Source organism: Ctenocephalides felis, unplaced genomic scaffold (assembly GCF_003426905.1).
Source record: "Ctenocephalides felis isolate EL2017-DRISC unplaced genomic scaffold, ASM342690v1 CF-g0.4_SCAFFOLD_01886, whole genome shotgun sequence".
Classification (NCBI taxonomy): domain Eukaryota; kingdom Metazoa; phylum Arthropoda; class Insecta; order Siphonaptera; family Pulicidae; genus Ctenocephalides; species Ctenocephalides felis.
The window spans coordinates 63,259,951-63,270,437 of record NW_020538040.1 but is presented as its reverse complement, the minus strand read 5'-3'; the positions used below and the strand labels follow the sequence as shown (position 1 = coordinate 63,270,437).

Sequence of the window (10,487 nt, the reverse complement as noted above, 5' to 3'; positions counted from 1 at the left end):
AATTTTCACGAAGGCAGGTCTAGCGGTTTCGGAGATGTAGTAAAAAAAGTAAAAAAAAATGCCATCTGGCGGTCAAGAATTATCATTAGATATATGCACATCAAATTATCAGATATTTTATAGAGATTTTAACAATAAGTATAAATTTTGTTTACATTCCTATAGGTTTCGTATCAATGTTTATCCGTTAGACGGCGACGCGTCGCTTACGCGCTTCGATATTTTGTCTCTATGCAGTTAAAGTAGTACGATTGCTTTGAAAAAAAAAGTTCAGAATTTCCAAAATATTTCAAAATACACTTTTTTTTTCAAAAAGTATTTTTTTGAAAAAAAAGTAAATTGTTGTCAATAGTTTCTCAAAAATCTAATTTTTCAGAGTAAATTTCTTTCAAAAATGTTAATCTTTAAAAAAAAAAATAATTTTGGTCGGGAAGTTCCAGCGATTTGCCTTAAGGCACGATGCCATGCGCCCCACTAGTTTAATATAAGAACTGAACTTTTGAGTAATATATTTCATATAATGCATATTGCATGACCGTTTCTTTCTGTCCTATCGTGCGTAGTGCGTATGATGTGTGCGGCTTAGCACGGGCGACGGGCGCATGCCAGCCATCAGCACGCTGCCACTGACAGCGATACGCTGTCATTCGGAGCGAACCGTTTGGCCCGTTCGCCATATTATCGTATCGTCGATTCGTCGTACGTTTTACATGCGCAAACTTGACAGTTGTGCGGTGCGCTGTGCCCTCGCTGTGCCAACGGAATGTCGTCGAAATGGGCAAAGTCGGCTATCAAATCAGAGTTCGTTGGTTGGTGCCGTCGCGCTTCGACTTACTTATCATTATCGTCTTGCGAGTTACACTACACAGTCTGTTTGCCGAGTTATTTCATTTATTAAACGCACGTTCATTCATTGAATCGGAAAACATGGATATGGAGAGACAGTCGCTTCATAGTTACACTAAACTTAACCTAAAATATTGGTGTATAACTAAAAGATAACGATATTATAATGTTTCGAGTGAAATTTTTGTTATAAGTTCTGTGTATTAAATTAAATAATAGTTTAGACCGAAGATATCACATTTGTGTCAAAATGCCAAATGTCAATGTGACAAACGGTGCATTAAAATGAATCTCATAACCTCTGTGTATATTTTGGTTCTTAGCAAAAATTTAGTGTACGCTGATAGTGGATATGTGTAAATTAGACGTTACTAGAAATTTTTGATTTTAATAATGAGTATTGGTAAAATGTGTACGCAAACGAGCGTCTACTAGTTGGAACGTATGTGATAATGGCCTGTGTGTCGGACATAGATCTAGCAACGCTTCACAAAAGACGTCTTAACGAACGCGTCAATTATCAACTGTCGTATTATCCCACTTCGAACACTGCAGAAGATGTCGAGCAGTCCGGCAAGCTCGATAACGCGGAAATCCGGCGTAACGAAATCGGCGAAAAGTGCGGCCTTTCAAGCGGCGACCGCATTCGAAGACGAAGATCCGGAACGTGGCCGTAAGTGTCCGCGCTCTGATCCTCCACCTACTAGTCCAGTCATTTGGTCGTTTTGCCGGTACAGTACTCCGGGAATTCTGAAAATTGGTAATCTTATAGATTTCGAGATGCTCTTTACGAAAATCAACTTTGCCACCTCAAATTTGAACGGCAAGTTGCCGCCATATTGGAAAATTAGCGTCAAAAAACAGCTTTTTTAAAATATCTTCTTTTTGGCTCATTCTACGATAAAAGTATCTATGTACGAATTAAATTAGATCAAATTTCCTACCATTCTTTAGAAATCCGTTTTTTTGTAAAATTGATAGTTTAAGAGTACAGCCGCCTCAAAGTCTTTGCTGCTCTCGTCGTAGTATCAAATCTCTCCATATATGACAGCACTTTGAACTTGACCACATTCTTTCTAATAAATAAATATTTTCAATGTCAAATTAAGCGAATAAGATCTAGAAATAAAATAATTCAAATATTTTTTTGTTTTTTTGCTGATTTTTTAACACTTCAAGCTACTTACTTATTGCTACTTTGCCATAGAAATGTTAAAAAATCAGCAAAAAACAGAAAAATATTTGAATTATTTTATTTCTAGATCTTGTTCACTTAATTTAACATTGAAAATATTTATTTATTAGAGAGAATGTGGTCAAGTTCAAAGTGCTTTCATATATGGAGAGATTTGATACTACGGCGAGAGCAGCAAAGACTTTAAGGCGGCTGTACTCTCAAACTATCAATTTTACAAAAAACGGTTTTCTAAAGAATTGTAGGAAATTTTATCTAGTTTAATTCGTGCATAGATACTTTTATCGTAGAATGAGGCAAAAAGAAGATATTTTAAAAAAGCTGTTTTTTGACGCTATTTTTCCAATATGGCGGCAACTTGCCGTTCAAATTTGAGGTGGCAAAGTTGATTTTCGTAAAGAGCATCTCGAAATCTATAAGATTACCAATTTTCAGAATTCCCGGAGTACTGTACCGGCAACAGCCTTTTTTTACACCAAATGACTGGACTATACCATTATTTCGACTCTATTCACATGCATGACACACATTCATTAATTTAATTTCTTCATACGAACGGTTTTATTCGATCTGTTTGCATTTAAATTTCACAATGCTTTACGACTATAACGTCGGCGTTATTATTGTTAGATTGTTACTTATTGATTTTAACTTATTGTTTACCTTTGATTGAATATTATACTTTGAGAACTGAATATTTAACGCGCGCTTTGATAAAATTCATTGAATTTTTTTTAATTAAACGATTGCATGATAATCGGGGGCATGTGAGTATGCATGCGTGAGCGCAATTCTAGTTGGTTTAGTAAATCATTGGGTGACCCGGCACATTTCAGATGTACAATGGTGTCAGCGTCCCAGCGTGTATGGGAGAGAAAGTGATTCTAGCAATGCCGATCGCGTACACGATCTGGCCACGAGGTATTGAACACGCTTGAGCACATGTAGAGCCGGTTAGTAGTGGCACATTTTAGTAGTAATGTCAGGGTCGTTTTACAAACGAAAATTCAATATCTTCTTCATTAATTTGTTTGCTCATTCAGTATCATTCACAATAACGAAAACTAATTTCGAAATAATTCATTTTGGAAACGGCCCTGTCTTTATATTATATTGTAGGTTGTATCACATGTGGTTTACTATTAATTTATTTCACAAAAATAACATAATTTGGAAACATATTCACTTGACTTCAGTCAATACCGAAGCTACTTTCTAATATATATATATATATATATATATATATATATATATATATATATATATATATATATATATTAGGGTGGTCCTTAAAATGGTCATTTTCGAATTTCCTTGCTCCCAGGGGTTCAAATGGTTCCAAATAGATAAAAAACAATTCTCTGAAAGTTTTAGCTCTTAATATTAACGTTTAGATAGAGCGCAATTCAATCAAAGTTTGTATGGAAAGAGCATGGAAAAATTTTTGAAAATTAAAAAAAAATGTTTTAAGTATAACTTAGCGACAAATGAATGAGTTTTATTCATTCATTTGTTCGCTAAATTACATTTAAAAAACATTTTTAAAATTTTTGAAAATTTTTTTATGCTATTTCCATACAAAACTTTGATTGAATTGCGCTCTATCTAAACGTTAATATTAAGAGCTAAAATTTTCAGAGAATTGTTTTTTATCTATTTGGAAACATTTGAGCCCCTGGGAGCAAGGAAATTCGAAAATGACCATTTTAAGGACCACCCTAATATATATATATACGAGGTCTGTTCAAAAAGTTTTCCTAATTTTCGTTTTTTCAAAAAAATATTTATTTATTCGTCTACATTAATGTGGTCCCCTTCAAAGTAGTCCCCCCAGATATAATACACTTATGCCAGCGTTTTTTCCAATTTTCGAAGCACCCTTGATATTCACTTTTTGATATGTCCTTGAGCACTCTCGGCGATTTTCTTCAATCGAGGAAAACCGCCGTCCTTTCATGGGTCTCTTCAACTTTGGGAATAGGAAAAAGTCACACGGAGCCATATCTGGTGAATTTTTGCACTTTGCAACACTTTATTTCATTTTTTACGCAAAATTTAATACAAATTCTTTGACTTTTTCAATTCTTCCATTGTAAAAATCGCCGAGCTCAGAAAAACACGTCGAACCTTAGCGACTACCACAGACAAAGTAAACAGTGAATATAGCTGAAAATTTCATCATACTTTAGGGGCATGTATACCAACACAATAAAAAAAAAATTTTGACAATCAGACACTCCAGACCCGCGAAATTTAATTATTAGTAATTCCGGGTACTTTTTGAACACACCTCGTATGTATATATATATATATATATATATATATATATATATATATATAATAGAGTTGGGTAACTCCGGAGTGAATTATATCCGAGAATACAACTCCTCCCTCCGAGTGAATCCGAGCGGAGTCGTATCGGAGATTTTTTCATATCCGGCTTCCCTAAGCTGGTACTAAATCTCTTAACACGTACAGACATTTGCTAGAGACTTTTTACTAATACAAAGATTTGCATAGATAAAAGCAATCGATCTTTTGTCTCACAGGCAATTTTATGACTTTCTAGGTATAAAATGGCCCAAAATAATGTCATTTTGCATTTTCCATGAAGTAAACAAATATAACTGCAAAAATACAGAATAATTAAATTGTGTTCAAGTTTAATCAATATAAATTACGTCTAAATAAATAAGGTCGTTTGATTACCTAGTTGGACCCTTTATAGCAAAATAATTACCCTGGTATTTCAATATTTTTATTGTTTCCGTTTCGGCATAAGAGATTTGTATGCATATTGAAATGCATAAAATAGTATTTTTTATAATAATATGAACTATAATGTTTGAACTGTTTTTAAAATATTTTCAAATACTTAATAAATCTGTAGATATATAAACAACTATAGAACACATTTGTGTCGAATATTAGGTTTCGAAGTTGTCGGAGTCTCGGAGATGTTAAGCGGATATAACTCCACTCTAGAGTGGAGTCAATCCTAATCCATCCGGCTCCATATATGATGAGCCCAACCATATATATATATATATATATATATATATATATATATATATATATATATATATATATATATAATGTGTGTGTGTAATACACAATAAGAAGTGTAATGTTTCTATCAGCCTGTAATAAATTATATAGCATTTAAATATATTATGTTGAATTTTAATCTATAGCTAGTAACATAAGTTCTATTCTTATGCATATTTAGGACATTCAATATTTAATTTTCTCGTTAATTGCATTTCTGCTTCCCAATTATTTGAACAGAACGACAGGTCTTTATAATTTCTTTGGCCGATTGTATTACCAGTGTACTAATCTGTGTATAGTTCCAAATTATGACGTCTATCATGGTACTTGAAATTTTATGATTAATGCATCTGGCCATAGTCCAGATCCATAGTTCCAGGTGACATACTGTTTTCAAGAGAAAATAGTCCGTATCTGGAACTGATGCACCAATAAAAAAGCAACAGTATCACAAGCAACAGATTGTAATTGTAATAATAGATTTGCTATTAAAAGAAGTCGGCACAACTCTTAGAACATGTTAATTTCTGATTCATATATTTTTAACTTAGTTCAAATTCATAGCTTTATATAGGAACTACTACTATATATTATATTGGTATCTAATATTTGTATAATACTTATATTTCTTGATTGCTTAGATAATAAATTTGAAGATAAAAAATTCTATTTTTCTTCTTGAATGTTTCTCATAGTCTCATCTTACAATTTTATAATTTTATTTTCTATTAACATTTAAAATCATCTGATTTAATAAAATTGTGTTAAAATATGCAACATTAAACTATATTTACGATACAAATTCAAGCATTCTCATATTTCATTCAGATATGTGAAGTCTATTTCTTTCTGCATTGACGCCGTTTTCGCCGTGTGGTGAAACGGTATTTCGCACTTTCTATTATGCCAAATATTGTGTTCTTAATCTCAAAAATGTACGTATACCAGGAATGACGTATATTACTCAACGCTAATGCACGAGTAGAAATAATACACATACACAGACACATATATATATTAAATGTTTTATATATATATATATACGAGGTCTGTTCAAAAAGTACCCGGAATTTTCGTTTTTTCAAAAAAATATTTATTTATTCGTCTACATTAATGTGGTCCCCTTCAAAGTAGTCCCCCCCAGATATAATACACTTATGCCAGCGTTTTTTCCAATTTTCGAAGCACCCTTGATATTCACTTTTTGATATGTCCTTGAGCACTCTCAGCGATTTTCTTCAATCGAGGAAAACCGCCGTCCTTTCATGGGTCTCTTCAACTTTGGGAATAGGAAAAAGTCACACGGAGCCATATCTGGTGAATTTTTGCACTTTGCAACACTTTATTTCATTTTTTACGCAAAATTTAATACAAATTCTTTGACTTTTCAATTCTTCCATTGTAAAAATCGCCGAGCTCAGAAAAACACGTCGAACCTTAGCGACTACCACAGACAAAGTAAACAGTGAATATAGCTGAAAATTTCATCATACTTTAGGGGCATGTATACCAACACAATAAAAAAAAAATTTTAACAATCACACTCCAGACCCGCCAAATTTAATTATTAGTAATTCCGGGTACTTTTTGAACAGACCTCGTATATATATATATATATATATATATATATATATATATATATATATATATATATATATATATAACGAGTGTGTTAGATCGAGCAATAGCACCAAGTAAACAAAACTAAAGCAATTGATCCATACGTTTCAGTATCAACTTTATAGATCATGGTGTACTATACTCATATAACAAATTTTTGAAGAACAACCTCTCATTAGTATCACAAATCTTAAGTAACAATTCTTATCCTCAACATTTGATCCAATCCACAACCAGAAACAGAGTCCATATCTGGAAACCTCCAAAACCGCCACATTTCAACTAAAAATCCAAACCGCAAACCTTATCCTTACTCGCCTTTACCCTTTATAAACGATCTTTACTAGGCATGGAAATAACTCTTCAATAAATATATTAGTGTTTTCTTTACATTAGAAAACACTCTCTCAATCTTATTTACAAAAAAAAAAATTAAAATCTAAATTTAATCTGAAAATCTTGAATAATTTTATTGTAAAAATCAAATTGTCTAAACTGTGAAGGTTTTTATATAGGCGAAACTAGCCAAAATCTACACAAAAGAATTTCTCAACACAGAAATAATTTGAAAAATAAGAATCAGAGTAAAACAATGCTCATAGAACACATGAATAATATTCAGCATAGCATTGATTTCCTAAACCCGAGTATATTACATTTTGAAACAAATATATTTAAAAGAAGATTTGGTGAAGGTTGTCCAATATCGTTAAACAATAAAGCAATTAATATGCGCCTTGACAGTTAATCGCTTTGTAATTAATACAAGATATTCCTCGACTAATTTTCAAATGACGTTTGTCTTTTTTTTATTACTTTCCGAAATCATATGTTTTTACCAGTTTGCCCATTTTTTTTTAAAATGTGAACACAATTGGTTCAGCTTACCAAGACTTACAACTATGTACACAAATTTAGTTTTTTAACTCTAATTCATAATTAGGTTTAAATGTTCGAACTACTGATGTTGTACTGTGTTACAATGTTATCGTGTAGTGTAGTATTAAATTGTTTTTATCTGTAAGTACCTATCTTAAGTCCAATATGCTTGCATTTTGTCTTCTAAATTAATTATAAAAAACATTTCAGTTTTCACTGAATGACGATCTCGAAAAAGACTAAAACGTATGGATTAATAAAGCTAATTGCTTTAGTTTTTTTTACTTGGTGCTATTGCCCGACTCAACACACTCGTTTTAATATATATCAACGCCAAATTTGCATTCTTTAATATATATATATGTATATATATATATATTATATATAATATATAATATATATTATATATAATATATATTATATATAATATATATATATATATATATATATATGTATATACATATATATATATATATCATATGTTTAAAAATTCAATACTTGCTTATCTAGCGACATATATACATTTGTATTTCCAAGTGACAATCGATGCCACTACCGCTTGACATCAGGCTATCGGAGCAGGTATTGAACCTGGATGTCTGAAATCCCATAGCTTTAACGACTAATCCACGGGACAGCCGATTTCATACTTATTCATTTTGTTGTTGATCTATTGTTAATTCAGTTTAGTACTATGTTTCTTTATTGTTCTAAATATAAAACTACTTGTAAAACAAGCGTGTTATTAGCTAATAAAATTACACAACATGAAATACATTGAAAAGCCTTGAATGTGATACTTTATCGAATGTTTCTCACATAGTCTGATCTTTTTCATTCAGGGCTATTCACTCAACTCTTCGGTTGCACTTAAATCATTCTCAGTTTTAATTAGGTATCTCTTTTTAATTTTTATTTAATTCTGATCAGAGTAATTGCAAGTTTATGCAAATTTACTTGGAATTTAGTACAAATCTAATGTAAATAGTTTATTTTTAAAACTTCTATAGCCAACTATAGATATAGCTATGGTACTATGGCTTTTTAGGGAATTTAATCTGCGAGTATTATTGATTACTAATAAATGTAATAAGCAGAGAATAGTAATAAATTGACTCTTTAATATACAAACCTTTAACGAGTGTACTTTAAATTACGTCAATGATGACAAACCATCAACTGACATTTTCTATTTGATAACGACAACTAAACGGATTACGATGACAAATTTCATATAAAATAGCTTGGAATGAATGTCCATATTAAGTAGTGCTCTCCAATCTTGTATCAGCGTATTATATGTTAAGTAAAACCTATTATTGTATTAAACTTTGTTGAACTTGTGTTCATATGAAGATCAGAAATTTTATGGACATAGAATCAGACAGTTCAAGGAAAGATGGTAAAAAAAGGTCATTGAGCAAAATGGAAAAATATATAATTGATAAGAAACTATACATTTTTGTAAAAAAGTGATTTTGTTTTATACTACAAAAACGAATTCGCTTAGTTTCTAAACTATTATTTTGGTAGCTATAATAATTGGTATGTTTAATTTAGAAAATCTTTCAAATTGAGATATGCTTGCTTAATAACATTGTTTTTATAATAATATTTGGACTTTATTTAATGATGTATTAAGGGATTTGTAATAAGATTCATTCGTCAATGCTCCAATTGCAACTTCGACAATCAAATTAATTACAAATCAGAAGGTTTAAAACCATTTTAAATAAACTTGTAAGTTTAATTAATCGGAAACAAATTCAATCTATTCTTTTTTACACCATCGTCATTATAGCATCACTGCATGTAGTTCTTCGTTTTATTTTTCCTACTTTATCAGCAATTGATTTATTGTTTTATGTAGATAGATTATCAAGTAAATGAAAAATGTAATGATGTATTGATTACATAAGCAGGTTAATGTATTTATAATATCATTTAAATCTTTCTTCGGGACTCGGATGCCGCAAGACAAACTTGTTGATAATAATACAAAAGAGTTTAAACCTAAATACAGAAAATATAAATCTAAATGATGTAACAAATATGCCGCATCTTTTAATTTTAATCCTTCTTTATTCTTCATTATTATTTTTGTTTCATATTTCCATAGATTGCATTATCTTCAGTGATACATTTGTCAAAGTTGAGGGTTTATTTTTTTTTTCTATTTTTTTGTCTACTGTAACATTTTGCGTTGTTAAACGATTCACTAACTTTAGTACGAAAAATCGTATTCTATTATTTTCTGATCTATTCCATAATTTTACAACGTATTAATATTAGAACGTTTCTATTAACATTTTAATAACTTATTTTTCAGTATTACAAGTACAATTTTCAAGAAGACTTACTTTTTTGTACACGGATACAGAAAAGATTCTTTAATGGCAATGATGTTTTGTATGAAGAATGATGAATTTTTGCTTGTATATAAAATTTATTACATTGTTCGATTTGTCGATATTCTTCTTGTCTGCATACACAACTATTCAAGGTTACAGTATGACGTACTATTAATCATAATTTGTGCAATGCACGAGTGTTCGGTGCGGAATGAATTACTTTTTGATGAAAATAATTGTAGCGCATATTGCTTAACTCTTAATTTCATTGTCTTTCACGTTATCATATCTCCAGTAGGAAAATGCCAGTTAGCTGCTTGTGAATTATTAATACAGACAGCCGTTTTACGCTGGTGCACTGTAGTGTGATGATTGCCGTAATTTGTGCAACCTTTTCACACTATACTTATTAAATTGTTAATCAATTAAATTATATAAAATTTGTAAAATATTGACATTACGTCTTATTATAATATCATTATACTGACGGCTTGTAAAATAAATAAATAAATAAACTATTCACATTAATTTGTATGGATATGGAT

General features: G+C 30.8%; 1 protein-coding gene across 4 annotated transcripts in view; it reads left to right on the top strand.

Annotated features, from left to right (window-relative positions):
* The first annotated feature begins 746 nt into the window (after nt 1-746).
* The window catches only part of LOC113378329 (NAD kinase-like), a 33,047-nt gene continuing 23,306 nt past the window's right edge, over nt 747-10,487 (top strand). Inside the window, exons 1-2 of one of the 4 annotated variants that reach the window (XM_026618865.1) lie at nt 747-1,519; nt 2,878-2,962. In XM_026618865.1, the coding sequence (XP_026474650.1) occupies nt 1,405-1,519; nt 2,878-2,962 (200 nt within the window). In that variant the 5' untranslated portion in view covers nt 747-1,404. Of the gene's footprint in view, nt 1,520-2,877; nt 2,995-8,803; nt 9,004-10,487 lie in introns of those variants that run through there. The other 3 variants (XM_026618868.1, XM_026618864.1, XM_026618866.1) reach the window with 3 other exon arrangements.